Below are 14,572 nucleotides of genomic sequence, written 5' to 3'. Positions count from 1 at the left end.
AATGACGATTTAGATGATTAGCCAATGATTCAGACAGCAGTTACACACTCTACTACTTACTACACTTCTAGTAATTATGCTATAGCCGGATATATAAACGTCACTAGCATACAATATACTTTTAGGCCTGATGTAAAATGTTGCTTACCTCATTATAGATATCAGATGCTGGGTAAGGGGTCTCTCGACCTTGAGAAGTAACCTTGAGAGGCATCCCTGCTCAAGGGGGAGATCACCAACCTGCAGCTGCTGCTGAACAGGAGAGCTCAATGGGCTCACTGGGGGGGCTACAGATATTTATAGCATAAAGTGATTGTCTCGCAGTCAAACCTCCCTTTGGTGTATGTGCAAGAGTGCAGCCCTAGCAGTTTTAGTGTTGTCTAGACCCAGCTCAGGCTGGTACTGTTAGCTGCTGATAAGACATAGCCTAGACTCCTTGGCTCCTGAGAAGATGCGGCCTAGCACAATTCCCAAGGTTTGCACAGCAGGGCTGATTTCAGTCAGGCCTACTGGTGGGTGATGCCTGAACCAAAGTACTGCTCACCCAGTCAGAGTGGGTGCACCTGTCACACCTGGCAGGTTCAGTAGTGGACTCGGTGCTTGGTGAGGAAAGTCCCAACTGCATGGGTGCTCACCTGAGCCCGCAGCCTGGACTGCCTTCCCCTGGGGACTCCTCCTACCTCTGGATCGAAGCTTGTACTGCAGCACCGTTGTCAAAGACCCCCAGGGACTTTGTTGTCGTATTTACAGATACAAGTAAACAGAGGCAGAAGTGGAGAAATTCAGTTGCTTTCCAGCAGTGAATTAGCCAGTGAGTCTGCAGTATGTAAGACTGTGTCCCAGTGTCTGGTGCTAAGATGGAGCGAATTGCCTGAATTGCACGGTGTTGTGATTTCCCCATACCTTGGAAGAGGAGAGCAAGACTGCGAAGTTATTGTTTCTCAGGTAGAAACCTTAGCATTTCTGTGAGTCTGCGGTAAGAGACCTGGGTTTACATAGCAAGTTATAGAGGAATAAAGCCCCCTGTAGTCTCCAGAAATGTCTTGCCTGGGTGGCTGAGCAGGGTCCTGTGGCTCCCCAGCAGGACCCCACAAGTGCAAGCTTCAGGGCATAGAGCATTCTGCCCCCAATGGCTCAGCGCAGTAGTCCTGGGGCCAGATACTGTTGCCAGCCCTGAGGGAGATCCAATGAGGGCTATCCCTGCTCTGAACCCAGAGCTGAAAGGCCAGGACCCTGTGAAGCCACCCGTCACGGCCATGGGAACGGCTTTTGTCATCCAAAGCAAGCTCCAGAGTTCTCTTAGGTCCTCAGCTATTAGCAAACATCCTTGAGGCTATCTCACAACAGCAGCCTCCTGGGCCAGCAAGGCCCGAAGCACAGGGCCGTGGCGCTGGGCAGCCGGCCAAGGCCAGCCCGCAAGGAGGGAGGTGTGGGGAAGGTGCTGCCAACCCCCGGGGAGAAGACGACCCTCTGGGCCCAGCCCCTAACGCTGGCCCTGGCGAGAGGGAGAGGAGGAGGAGGAGGAAGCCGACAAATGAGCGTGGAATCTCCCAGTGCAGAGATTAACGGCCGCCTTTATTGTGCCGGTGGAGGGGGATCAGGGCCAGCCCTCGGGGACGGCGCACGGCTGGTCCCGCGGCGGCGTCCAGGCCGGCTGTAGGGAGTTTGGGCCCGACGTTGCAAGCGGGAGCGGTCTCGCACCCGCTCGGGCCCAGGGGCGATGGAGCGGCTGCCGCTCTGGAGCGCTGGGGAGCCGCAGGAGGACCCCAACGGCAGCTGGCTGGCGGCGCTGGGGCTGCTGGTCTCGGGTGCCGGGGAGCCGTGGGACGGCCCCAGCGCCGCCTGGCTGGGGGTGCTGCTCTCAGCACTTGGTGCGGGCGCGCAGCTGCTCTTTCGGCGTCTTCTGGGCCGGCCATTGGGACTTGCGGCCCGACGTTTCAACCGGGAGCGGTCTCGCATGCGGTTAGGCCCAGGGAGGCTGGAGCGGCTGCTGCCCTCAAGCAGCAGGGAGCAGTGGGACAGCCCTGATGCCGTATTGCTGGGGCTGCTGGTCTCAGGGGCTCGGGAGCCATGGGAAGGCCCCAGTCCTGACTGGCTGGAAGTGCTGGGGCCAGTGAGCTCCGAGCTGGCACTGGAGGCTGTAAGGGGAAGCAGGAAGGTCAAGGGCACGGCCCCCCAGGCCCAGGGCAGGATAGGCCAGAGCGGTGCCCCCAGCCCCCCTGGAGCAGAGAGGCTCTGCCAAGCCCACCCTGGGCACCCGCTGGCAGGCCTTGCCTGGCCCCTGGCCCCAGCCCAGGGGCACCCGGGTGCTTTGCCTCTTACCGGTGCCCAGGCCAGCACAGCTGTCACACTCCCAGCTGGCCGTGCTGTTCCTCAAGTGGGAGCAGCCTCTGTGGGTGCCCTCGGCAGCGCAGGAGCAGCACAGGAGCAGTTGCCGGGGCCTGGGGAAGCAAAGGGGTTCGTGGCTCTGAGGACAACGTGACCGCAGCACGGGATCGTCCGGCAGAGCTCTGCTTCTCAGTCCTTCCGCCTCGAGTCCTGGGCGGGACACAGGTCCCGGGCAGAGCCCCGGGCTGCAGCTTTGGCAACTTACCCCTCTTCCTCTGCCTGCTCCCTGCCTCCTGGGCAAAGGCACTCCCTGGCATCGCAGCGGCTGTGCCTCTCACTTAGTGCCGCATACGCCTGGCTGTTCTCCCACGATGGCAGTCTGATGGAGAGAGGAAAACTGGTGAGCCCCTGCTGCCCCGGCATAAGGCAGGTGCAGGGCGTCCCTGCTCTTCCCCCTGCCCTGGTTCCAACTCCTCCGTGAAGCTGAAGCCCAGACGCACGGGACAGCGGAGGGCCAGGACTGCTGGGGCAGGCCCTGGCAGGGCACAGCGCTTGCACCCTCCTGTCTTCTGAGCTGGGAAGAAAGATAACCAACCTCTTGGGGATTCGGATCCCCATGGTGAGCATTTCCATCAGAAATCGATATTCATTTTGACAATGCGGGCAGCAGAAGCTGGAGAAGCCAGCATGGATAGCCTGATTCTGGATGCAGCCCCTGTGGAACCAGGCGTGTTTGCACGCTGGGCACACCATGGTGCCGTAGGACTTTCTGTCCCCCACAAGGTCTAGGCAGATGAGGCAGGTGGTGTTCTCCTCCGGAGCCGCCTGCACTGCCTGCTCTGGGCGGTGCTCGCAGCAGAAGGACCTAGGGGAGTGGAAAGGGATGGGTGAGATGAGAAACGCTGGGTCCTTCCCCGGTGGCGGCGAGGAGGAAAGAGGAGATGTGAAGGAGCCCCAGACCTTGCCTAGCTATGGCTATGCCTGTGTCTGGCCACTGGGAAGTGTCACTGTGGTTTCCTTTCTTGTTTCACTGATGGTGGCAGGAAGAGGACTGAAGGTGAGAAGCCTTCCCCAGGACGGCAGACTGCCCTTACCTGTAGAGCCCAAAGAACTGGGTGACGCATCCGCCCTCCACGGCACAGGGGAGGTGGAAGCTGCGGTCGCAGCCCGTCTCCCGGCAGGTGATGGTGGCCCCGCTCTCGCCACAGACGAAGCAGTGCTGGAAGAAGCACAGCAGCCCCCATCAGCGGCAGCCTCCAGGCCTCCGCAGCCAGCCCCACACCTCCGGGCAGGGCGCAGGATGCGGCCGCTGCTGGGTCCCACCCCGCAGATCCTGGCGGACGAGGCTCCTGTGCTGGAGGCTCTGTGGAGCTGCTGGGAGCAAGACTTTTGTGCCAGAGCTGGTTGGAAGGGCTGGCATTTCTTTCTCGGGGTCTGGGCTAAGCTCCCGCAGACCTCTCCTGGTACAAATCTCCCCGTTCTTGTCAGGTGCTCACCTTCCGCGCTGCCCGCTTGATTGTGCGTCTAATATCCTCAAGGGGAACTCCATCCCTACTCCTTTGCTGAGAAAGCTCGTTGGCAAAAAACTGCAGAAGAGAAAAGACGAGGAGCTGATGAGGAGCTGGCAGGCACTGCCTGTCGGAAAGCTGGAGGGAGCCCCCGCGGAACTCACCAGGCAAAACTCATGGGCACAGAGCCCTCGCTTCTCCACTTTGCGGCCGCAGGTGTCCGGGTCAGCCTCTGCCCGGCGACACAGCATGCATGCTGGAGGGGAGAGAGCAAACGCCACCGGGCATGAGCGCGTCTGCGGGGCCGGGGGAAGCGTCCCTGAGGGGGAAGCGTCCCTGAGGGCTTGCCCCAAGGGCCTGCTCTGTCCCTGCCTAGCTGGCTGATGGGCAGGGCTGGAGGCCTTGGGGAGGAAGGGGGCATTGCAGGCAGGGGTGTCCCAGCAGGTGCCCACTGTCCAGCCTGGGCCCCGCTTGCTGAGGAACGGAGGGGCCCTGCCCCAGGGCGGGTGGGGAGCTCCTGCCTCCCCCTGCCACCGCGCTCGGCCCCACGCTGACCGCCCCGACAACCCCTCTGCCAGGCTGCGGGAGGGATGCTTTGCTCTCACCCTGCTCCCTCGAGTCGGGGGCCTTCCGCTTCCTTGCGGCCATGGCGCACGTCAGCGGTGAGCGTTTGGAGAGTCCCTGTCCCAGCAGCGCCGGGGTGTCTCCTCCAGGTGCTCTCTGCTGACTCTGAGGGAGAAGCGGGACGCGGATGAGGGAGAAGCGGGACACGGGTGAGCTTGCGGCACAGGGCCAGAGCCCCGAGGCGTGGGGCCCCCCGCCACCCTCGGCAGCCCCCGTGCAAGCCCCGTCCTTCCCCTGCCTTCTCCTCACCTCTCCAGGGCGCACTGACGCACGGCCTGAGCCCAGCGGTCCTTTTTGTGGGCTTGGCCCTGCGGGTCACGGTGGCCACTGTGACATCAGGACGGCTGGCCTGCGTGTGCCTCAAATATGGGCAGGGACGCTCTCGGCCACCTGCCACCCTCTGTGCCTTGGATACCGGCAAAACCTGAGTGGTTATGGGCCTGGGCAACCTGCTCCAGAGGACCCTGCTTCAGCAGTGCTTGAACTAAACGGTCTCAAGAGCTGCCCTCCTGCATCATGTACAGCACTGCTTGCTTCTGCATGTGTTTCCTGCTCAGGGGTGCAGAATACAGTAGTAGTGGGGCTTCAGTTTTGCTTTTTCCAAGGAATATTAGATGGCAAAATCCCCAGCTCCTGTGCAAAACAAGAGTCCAAATAGAGTGAGACATCAGGTCAAGGAAGCACAGAGCCTGGGGAGGCAGAAATAGAAGGTGTTGAGGGAAGGTAGAGACGAGAAGGGGAAAGAGACAGACTTGACAAAACTCGTCTTTTCCGACAGACAATGCTAGTGCTGGTGGGATCTCCCACAACTGATCGGCGATCCCTTGGGGTCCAGACCCTGGGGTCTGACCAGCCTCAGGGACAGTTCAGCCTTTGCCCTCAGGGAGCTTCCTAGGGGGCTCTGGCTCATGGCAGCGAGTGGCCACCACCCCTAGGGTCTGCCCAGAGAGACCCCAGCCTTTTGGACCAGGATGTGGCTGGCAAAAGACTGAGCCGAGGGGAAAGGTTTGGCAAGATTTAGAGAGCTGAGTCACAAACTCTCACGCCAAAAGCTTTCCTTCCCCACTCCTCCGATAGGGAAGTCCCCAAAAACCACGTGTAAAGGCATGGGCCAGGGCAAAAGCTGCCTGGGAGAGGGGCTCTCCTGCTCTCTCTGCTTGTAAATGCCCCATACTGGCGCCTCCGCATCTGCCCCACAGCCACTTGCGGTTTCCTACCCCACCGAGGAAAGGCTCGCACTGACTCTGAAAGGCAGGTTATCGCCATGAGAAAAGGCCCTTTCTGCCGTGACTCCCCAGCTTGCGGTCCCGCCGCTTTTTGTTCCGGAGGCAGCACCTCACCAAAGCGCTAAGGAGTGCGGGAGAAAGACGTTGGGCCACCTGCGACTTTGAGGTGCCGTCCTGAGGTCCTGTGCTGTGCCCCGGCCACCCACCGCGTCTGAGCGGATGGGATGGGTGAGCCCAGGCCAGGCTCCAAGGTCGCTTCTGTCCCCTGTACCGGGGAGCCCAGAACCGGAGGCAGGACTGCAGGTGCAGCCTTCCCGGTGCGGCGCAGGGAGGAAGGATCGCCTTCCCCGGCCTGCTGGCAGCGCTCCCCGTGCCGGGGCAGCAGCAGAGATTTCCCTTGGCCAGGGCTGGAGCCCTGGAGCCGCACTGCCTGAACAGCACCTTTCGGCCAACGGTGCCACCCTCGACGGCTGCCCCGGGGGACCTGGCATTTGACTCTGCACGCGCTGCAGGAGCAGCCGCCCCGCTGACGCGGGTGCCGAGGGCTCGGGCCCCGCCCCGGCGCTTCACACCCACCCCTGTGAGGCGGGGGCCGAGGTGGCCGAGGGCGTCCCTGTGACATCCCCTCGTGTCACAGTGGCCACCGTGACCCGCGGGGCCAAGCCCACAAAAAGGACCGCTGGGCTCAGGCCGTGCGTCAGTGCGCCCTGGAGAGGTGAGGAGAGGGCAGGGGAAGGACGGGGCTTGCGCGGGGCTGCCGGGGTTGGCGGGGGGCCCCACGCCTCGGGGCTCTGGCCCTGTGCCGCAAGCTCACCCGCGTCCCGCTTCTCCCTCACCCGAGTCCCGCTTCTTCCTCAGAGTCAGCAGAGGAGCACCTGGAGGAGACACCCCGGCGCTGCTGGGACAGGGACTCTCCAAACGCTCACCGCTGACGTGCGCCATGGCCGCAAGGAAGCGGAAGGCCCCCGACTCGAGGGAGCAGGGTGAGAGCAAAGCATCCCTCCCGCAGCCTGGCAGAGGGGTTGTCGGGGCGGTCAGCGTGGGGCCGAGCGCGGTGGCAGGGGGAGGCAGGAGCTCCCCTCCCGCCCCGGGGCAGGGCCCCTCCTTTCCTCAGCAAGCGGGGCCCAGGCTGGGCAGTGGGCACCTGCTGGGACACCCCTGCCTGCAATGCCCCCTTCCTCCCCAAGGCCTCCAGCCCTGCCCATCAGCCAGCTAGGCAGGGACAGAGCAGGCCCTTGGGGCAAGCCCTCAGGGACGCTTCCCCCTCAGGGACGCTTCCCCCGGCCCCGCAGACGCGCTCATGCCCGGTGGCGTTTGCTCTCTCCCCTCCAGCATGCATGCTGTGTCGCCGGGCAGAGGCTGACCCGGACACCTGCGGGCGCAAAGTGGAGAAGCGAGGGCTCTGTGCCCATGAGTTTTGCCTGGTGAGTTCCGCGGGGGCTCCCTCCAGCTTTCCGACAGGCAGTGCCTGCCAGTTCCTCATCAGCTCCTCGTCTTTTCTCTCCTGCAGTTTTTTGCCAACGAGCTTTTTCAGCTACGATCCAAGGACGTAGGACTCATGGGATTTCTGCCTGCGGATGTTAAAGGCACGATCAAGCGGGCAGCGCGGAAGGTGAGCACCTGACAAGAACGGGGAGATTTGTGCCAGGAGAGGTCTGCGGGAGCTTAGCCCAGACCCCGAGAAAGAAATGCCAGCCCTTCCAACCAGCTCTGGCACAAAAGTCTTGCTCCCAGCAGCTCCACAGAGCCTCCAGCACAGGAGCCTCGTCCGCCAGGATCTGCGGGGTGGGACCCAGCAGCGGCCGCATCCTGCGCCCTGCCCGGAGGTGTGGGGCTGGCTGCGGAGGCCCGGAGGCTGCCGCTGATGGGGGCTGCTGTGCTTCTTCCAGCACTGCTTCGTCTGTGGCGAGAGCGGGGCCACCATCACCTGCCGGCAGATGGGCTGCGACCGCAGCTTCCACCTCCCCTGTGCCGCGGAGGGTGGATGCGTCACCCAGTTCCTTTTTCCGTACAGGTACGTCCTCTCCCCTCCTCGCCGCCACCGGGGAAGGACCCAGCGCTTCTCACCTCGCCCATCCCTTTCCTCTTCCCCCAGGTCCTTCTGCTGCGAGCACCGCCCAGAGCAGGCAGTGCAGGCGGCTCCGGAGGAGAACACCGCCTGCCTCATCTGCCTGGACCTTGTGGGGGACAGAAAGTCCTACGGCACCATGGTGTGCCCAGCGTGCAAACACGCCTGGTTCCACAGGGGCTGCATCCAGGTAGGAGCCGTTCCCTCGCCCCCGGGGCACGGTGGGCGCTCAGCAGCACCAGGGCCTCACTCACGCTCCTTACGTTTCTCCTGCAGGAACAGGCTGTGCGCGCCGGCATTTCCTGCTTCCAGTGCCCCCTCTGTAGAGATAGGGATGCATTTGTCTTGGACATGTTAACCGTGGGGATCCGAATCCCCGTCAGGTTGGTGTCCTTCTGCCCGGCTCCCAAGACAGGAGGGTGCAAGCGCTGTGCCCTGCCAGGGCCTGCCCCAGCAGTCCTGGCCCTCCGCTGTCCCGTGCGTCTGGGCTTCAGCTTCACGGAGGAGTTGGAACCAGGGCAGGGGGAAGAGCAGGGACGCCCTGCACCTGCCTTATGCCAGGGCAGCAGGGGCTCACCAGTTTTCCTTTCTCCATCAGACTGCCATCGTGGGAGAACAGCCAGGCGTATGCGGCACTAAGTGAGAGGCACAGCCGCTGCGATGCCAGGGAGTGCCTTTGCCCAGGAGGCAGGGAGCAGGCAGAGGAAGAGGGGTAAGTTGCCAAAGCTGCAGCCCGGGGCTCTGCCTGGGACCTGTGTCCCGCCCAGGGCTCGAAGCGGAAGGGCTGAGAAGCAGAGCTCTGCCGGACGATCCCGTGCTGCGGTCACGTTGTCCTCAGAGCCACGAACCCCTTTGCTTCCCCAGGCCCTGGCGACTGCTCCTGTGCTGCTCCTGCGCTGCCGAGGGCACCCACAGAGGCTGCTCCCACTTGAGGAACAGCACGGCCAGCTGGGAGTGTGACAGCTGTGCTGGCCTGGGCACCGGTAAGAGGCAAAGCACCCGGGTGCCCCTGGGCTGGGGCCAGGGGCCAGGCAAGGCCTGCCAGCGGGTGCCCAGGGTGGGCTTGGCAGAGCCTCTCTGCTCCAGGGGGGCTGGGGGCACCGCTCTGGCCTATCCTGCCCCGGGCCTGGGGGGCCGTGCCCTTGACCTTCCTGCTTCCCCTTACAGCCTCCAGTGCCAGCTCGGAGCTCGCCGGCCCCAGCACCGCCAGCCAGTCAGGATCGGGGCCTTCCCACGGCTCCCCGGCACCCGACACCAGCAGCCCCAGCACCGCCAGCCAGGCACCATCGGGGCCATCCCACGGCTCCCTGGCACTGGAGACCACTAATGCGGTTTTGGGGCCATCCCATGGCTCCCTGGCACCGGAGACCAGCAGCCCCGGCAATGCGGCGTCAGGGCCAACCCGCGGCTCCCCAGTGCTTGAGGGCAGCAGCCGCTCCAGCCCTCCTGGGCCCGACCGCACGCGAGACCGCTCCCGGCGGAAACGTCGGGCCCCAAGTCCCAACGGCCGGCCCAGAAGACGCCGTAAGAGCAGCTGCGCGCCCGCACCAAGTGCTGAGAGCAGCACCCCCAGCCAGGCGCCGCTGGGGCCGTCCCACAGCTCGCTGCTACCAGAGACCAGCAGCCCCAGCACCGCCAGCCAGCTGCCATCGGGGTCCTCCTGCGGCTCCCCAGCACTCGAGAGCGGCAGCCGCTCCATCTGCCCTGGGCCCGAGCGGGTGCAAGACCGCTCCCAGCGGAAACGTCGGGCCCCAAGTCCCAATGGCCGGCCCAGAAGACGCCGAAAGAGCAGCTGCGCGCCCGCACCAAGTGCTGAGAGCAGCACCCCCAGCCAGGCGCCGCTGGGGCCGTCCCACGGCTCCCCAGCACCCGAGACCAGCAGCCCCAGCGCCGCCAGCCAGCTGCCGTCGGGGTCCTCCTGCGGCTCCCCAGCGCTCCAGAGCGGCAGCCGCTCCATCGCCCCTGGGCCCGAGCGGGTGCGAGACCGCTCCCGCTTGCAACGTCGGGCCCAAACTCCCTACAGCCGGCCCGGACGCCGCCGCGGGACCAGCCGTGCGCCGTCCCCGAGGGCTGGCCCTGATCCCCCTCCACCGGCACAATAAAGGCGGCCGTTAATCTCTGCACTGGGAGATTCCACGCTCATTTGTCGGCTTCCTCCTCCTCCTCCTCCTCTCCCTCTCGCGAGGGCCAGCGTTAGGGGCTGGGCCCAGAGGGTCGTCTTCTCCCCGGGGGTTGGCAGCACCTTCCCCACACCTCCCTCCTTGCGGGCTGGCCTTGGCCGGCTGCCCAGCGCCACGGCCCTGTGCTTCGGGCCTCGCTGGCCCCGCAGCCTGCTCAGTTTCCCCAGGGGAAGTTCGCAGCCACCCCCGGCACCGGGGGTCTCTGCCCCTGCCCCCGGGAGGGCAGCCTGGCCCGGCACGGCCCAGTCGGCGCCGCCGCCCGTCTCCCGGCAATGTGGGCTGCGCCCGCCCACCCGGCATGGCCCTCGCGGATCGCCCCCCAAAATCACGCGCCCCGCCCCCAGCGACTTTTGACATGCTTCAACTCTGTTTCGTCCTGGACGCGGCTATAACCAATTTCCTACCCTCGGTGCCTCGGCTGGTGAGCGTTGTGGCAAAGTGGCAAAGCTGCTTTTCTTTAAAAGTGCCGTTCAGTGTCACGTCTGTGTTTGTGACATGAAGATTTCCGTGGATTGTGTTTCTCCAGGAGCCAAAGGGCGTTCCCCGTTCCCCAACACGGTCCCCAACACGGTTGTGCTGCACCAGCTGAAGGCTTCCTTCTTGCAGTAGGAGCCAAGAATCCTTTTGAATAGCGATTGCAACCACCTGGTAAGGACTGTACTCCACAGAGTCCCAGAGAGGCAGAGCAGTACCTGTCACTGAGGGCTGGAGTCCCGTCACATGCCCTGCGGAGCAAAAAAATCACCTCCCACTCTACGGGAGGGTAACAAGGGGCCTGGGAAACGTCAGTCATCCGAAAGGATTTCCCTCCTCTTGGAGAGCAGCGAGCACCTTCCTAGCGCAGGCAGGAGAAAAGGCTGGGTTGCAGAGTGACTGCTCAACAGCTCTGTGGAAGCTGGCGGAGGGCTAGAAGGCCGAACCCAAGAAGAACGGTGACCAACGCGCCAAGGAAATCCCGTGGGCTGGCTGTACGCGTTGGAACAACCCTCTGCTCTTCGGGCAGACTCCAGGTGGTCTCATGGTGTGTGCATCAAGTGCCTTCCTGATAGGCCTTCCTGCAGCACGAGAGTCGACCCCTCAAAGCAGGGAGCAGCTGTCCTCGCTGAGGAAGGCAGGGGAACCTGGGAGACCTGGTGGGCTTTTCTGCCAACGAAGAGGCCATGAGGAAGGGAAGGAGGTACAGAGGGTCCGAACGAGAAGCCGGTGGCAGCACTTTGTCCTTCTATTCTTGACTGCCGGGATTGGGAAGACGGGAGGTCTAGGCATGGCCGGAGCACCTAAGTGCCCTTCAGGGGGATTGCCATGCGAGCTCCGAGGCACTCCCGAGCAACGGAGCTCGAACGGAGCTGGCCAAAGAGCTGTGGCTCTGAGCCGAGGTGCTCGTTCCCTGGCACCGTTCACCTCTGTCGGCATCTGTCATGGTTTAACTCCAGCCAGCAAAAATAAACTCCACCCAGCCGCTCGATCACACCTCACCGGTGGGATGGGGGAGAGAATCGGGAGGGCACAAGTAGGAAAGCTCCCAGGTTGAGATAAAAACAGTTTAATAATTGAAATAAAACTAAGTAGAACAGTAATAATAACAATGAGAACAACAACAATAACAGAATACACAATACAGGCAATGCACAACGCAACCGCTCACCGACCGCCGACCGCGTGTCGCGAATGGGGGGCGAGCCCCCCCCTACACCTGGTTTTTATACTGAGCATGATGTCCCATGGTATAGAATACCCCATTGGCCAGCTGGGTCCACCACCCCGGCTGTGCTCCCCCCTCCCAGTGCAAGCATCACCCAGCAACAGCCAAAGCATCAATGGGCCATCAACGTTCCTTTCACACCGAACCCAAAACACAGCACACCCCCCAAGCTACTGGGAAGAAAGTTAACCCTGTCCCAGCTGGAACCAGGACAATATCCACCCCTTATTCTATACCATCTACATCATGCCCAGGTCTCACATTTTCCCATATATTCCAATTAGTCACTGCTACTTTTCCTGCCTTTTGATATATACACACACAGAGATACCATTCCCTTAGTCCATGGGCCATCCCTCTAAAACGTCCGTTGAGTTCATTAGTCCATGACTTCGGGTTCCACCTGTCATAACAGTCTTGCAGGGCAGGAGAGATGGTGTGTGGTGGTGGGCTCTTGCATGCGGAGGCCAGTTCTGGGCGCTCGTCCGGTTCTATCATCGTTGCACCTTGCACAGTTTCATTGGAGTTCATCCTACATTAATCTGGGTGATTCTTACTGTAATACTGTTAATATGGCATATGGTAACCATAGAAGTGATGACATACAGTACTATGTAATAACTAACATCGTACAGTTCAGTTCATTGGCTATTTTCACCCAAAATTAAATCCCCTTGAGGTACACACCGGACTTCCCCATCCTTTCTCATCACCCACCAAGTGCACCCAGGTCCCTGAGCAAAAGCAATCCCACGGATGGGTTTTCCCTTGCCAGAGGCAGGAGCAACCCAGACTGTCTTCCCCAGCATATTTCTCATATGCACGACAGGGACTTTATCCCCCTCTACAGCACGTAAGGGTTTGGATTGGGCAGGGCCCGCTCAAGTGACAGCTCCCCTAGTGTTGACTAACCAGGTGGCCTTTGCTAAATGTGTGTCCCAATGCTTGAATGTCCCACCACCCATTGCCCTCAGTGTTGTCTTTAACAGCCCGTTGTATCGTTCAATTTTCCTGGAGGCTGGTGCATGGTAGGGGATGTGATAGACCCACTCAGTGCTGTGCTCTTTGGCCCAGGTGTCTATGAGGGCGTTTCGGAAGTGAGTCCCGTTGTCTGACTCAATTCTTTCTGGGGTGCCATGTCGCCATAGGACTTGCTTTTCAAGGCCCAGGATGGTGTTCCGGGCGGTGGCATGGGGCACAGGGTATGTTTCCAGCCATCCTGTGTTTACTTCTACCATGGTGAGCACACAGCGCTTGCCCTGTCAGGTTTGTGGGAGCATGATATAATCAATCTGCCAAGCCTCCCCATATTTATACTTCAACCATCGTCCTCCATACCAAAGAGGCTTTACTCGCTTGGCTTGCTTGATTGCAGCGCATGTTTCACATTCGTGGATAACCTGTGCAATAGTGTCCATGGTCAAGTCCACCCCTCAATCACGAGCCCATCTATATGTTGCATCTCTCCCTTGGTGGCCTGAAGTGTCATGGGCCCACCGAGCTATAAATAATTCACCTTTATGTTGCCAGGCCAGATCTACCTGAGCTATTTCGATCTTGGCAGCCTGATCCACCTGCTGGTTGTTTTGGTGCTCTTCACTGGCCCGACTCTTGGTACGTGAGCATCTACGTGATGTACTTTTACAGTCAGGTTCTCTACCCGGGCAGCAATATCTTGCCACAATGCAGCAGCCCAGATGGGTTTACCTCTGCGCTGCCAGCTGTTCTGCTTCCACTGCTGCAACCACCCCCACAGGGCATTTGCCACTATCCATGAGTCAGTATAGAGATAAAGTACCGGCCATTTTTCTCGTTCGGCAATGTCCAAGGCCAGCTGGATGGCTTTCACCTCTGCAAACTGACTCGATTCACCTTCTCCTTCAGCAGTTTCTGCAACTTGGCGTATAGGACTCCATACCGCAGCTTTCCATCTCCGATGTTTTCCCACAAGGCGACAGGACCCATCAGTGAACAGGGCATATTGCTTCTCGTTTTCTGGTAGTTTGTTATATGGTGGGGCCTCTTCAGCACGTGTCACTTCCTCCTCTGGGGATATTCCAAAATCTTTGCCTTCTGGCCAGTTCGTGATCACCTCCAAGATTCCTGGGCGACTGGGGTTTCCTATTCGGGCCCGTTGTGTGATCAGCGCGACCAACTTACTCCACGTAGCATTGGTTGCATGAGGTGTAGAGGGGACCCTCCCTTTGAACGTCCAGCCCAGCACCGGCAGTCGGGGTGCCAGCAGGAGCTGTGCTTCAGTACCAACCACTTCCAAAGCAGCTCGAACCCCTTCATATGCTGCCAATATCTCCTTCTCAGTTGAGTGTAGCGGGCCTCGGACCCTCTGTATCCCCGACTCCAGAACCCTAAGGGTCGACCTCGAGTCTCCCCTGGTGCTTTCTGCCAGAGGCTCCAGGGAGGACCATTCTCCCCGGCTGCGGTGTAGAGCACATTCTTCACATCTTGTCCTGCCCGGACTGGCCCAAGGGCTACTGCCTGAACTATCTCCTGTTTAATTTGTTCAAATGCTTGTCGTTGCTCAGGGCCCCATCTGAAGTCGTTCTTCTTCCTGGTCACGTGATAGAGAGGGCTTACGATCTGACTGTAATTTGGAATATGCATTCTCCAAAAACCCACAACGCCTAAGAAAGCTTGCGTTTCCTTTTTGTTAGTTGGTGGAGACATGACTGTTATTTTATTGATCACATCCGTTGGGATCTGACGACGTCCATCTTGCCATTTTATTCCTAAAAACTGGATCTCCTGTGCAGGTCCCTTGACCTTACTTCATTTTATGGCAAAGCCGGCCTTCAGAAGGATTTGGACTATTCTCTCCCCTTTCTCAAAAACTTCCTCTGCTGTGTTGCCCCACACGATGATGTCATCAATGTATTGCAGGTGTTCTGGAGCCTCACCCTGTTCCAGTGCGGTGTGGA

The 14,572-nt window shown here is 60.9% G+C and overlaps 2 protein-coding genes and 1 long non-coding RNA gene across 3 annotated transcripts; 2 read left to right on the top strand and 1 right to left on the bottom strand.

Moving 5' to 3' along the window:
• Window positions 1–1,575: 1,575 nt before the first annotated feature.
• Window positions 1,576–4,014, bottom strand: LOC142086034 (E3 ubiquitin-protein ligase PHF7-like). Its single transcript, XM_075158494.1, has 7 exons — window positions 4,001–4,014; window positions 3,825–3,963; window positions 3,423–3,547; window positions 2,924–3,193; window positions 2,594–2,707; window positions 2,323–2,441; window positions 1,576–2,138 (listed from the first exon to the last, which is right to left on the bottom strand). The coding sequence occupies exons 1-7, from the start codon at window positions 4,012–4,014 to the stop codon at window positions 1,576–1,578; spliced, it is 1,344 nt and encodes a 447-aa protein (XP_075014595.1).
• A 1,684-nt stretch (window positions 4,015–5,698) lies between these two features.
• LOC142086001 (uncharacterized) lies at window positions 5,699–7,087 on the top strand. Its single transcript, XR_012674938.1, has 3 exons — window positions 5,699–6,401; window positions 6,545–6,669; window positions 7,019–7,087. It is a non-coding gene; the product is annotated as an uncharacterized LOC142086001 (long non-coding RNA).
• Window positions 7,088–7,244: 157 nt separating this feature from the next.
• On the top strand, window positions 7,245–10,543 carry LOC142086033 (uncharacterized). The gene is given in 8 exon segments (XM_075158493.1): window positions 7,245–7,298; window positions 7,576–7,949; window positions 7,951–7,998; window positions 8,000–8,137; window positions 8,353–8,466; window positions 8,619–8,737; window positions 8,922–9,755; window positions 10,461–10,543. Coding segments are annotated over 8 exon segments (1,764 nt in total).
• Window positions 10,544–14,572: the final 4,029 nt, after the last annotated feature.

Source organism: Calonectris borealis, chromosome 10, assembly GCF_964195595.1.
Source record: "Calonectris borealis chromosome 10, bCalBor7.hap1.2, whole genome shotgun sequence".
In the NCBI taxonomy this organism is placed as follows: Eukaryota; Metazoa; Chordata; class Aves; order Procellariiformes; family Procellariidae; genus Calonectris; species Calonectris borealis.
The sequence above is the reverse complement of the archived record's forward strand: the minus strand, read 5'-3'. Positions and strand labels throughout refer to the sequence as shown.

Excerpts from the sequence above, each read along its gene's own strand:
- LOC142086034 (XM_075158494.1), bottom strand. Across the intron at positions 3,548-3,824 it reads TCAAGCGGGCAGCGCGGAAG|CACTGCTTCGTCTGTGGCGA; the intron begins GTGAGCACCTGA and ends TGCTTCTTCCAG. Across the intron at positions 2,139-2,322 it reads CTGTGCTGGCCTGGGCACCG|CCTCCAGTGCCAGCTCGGAG; the intron begins GTAAGAGGCAAA and ends TTCCCCTTACAG.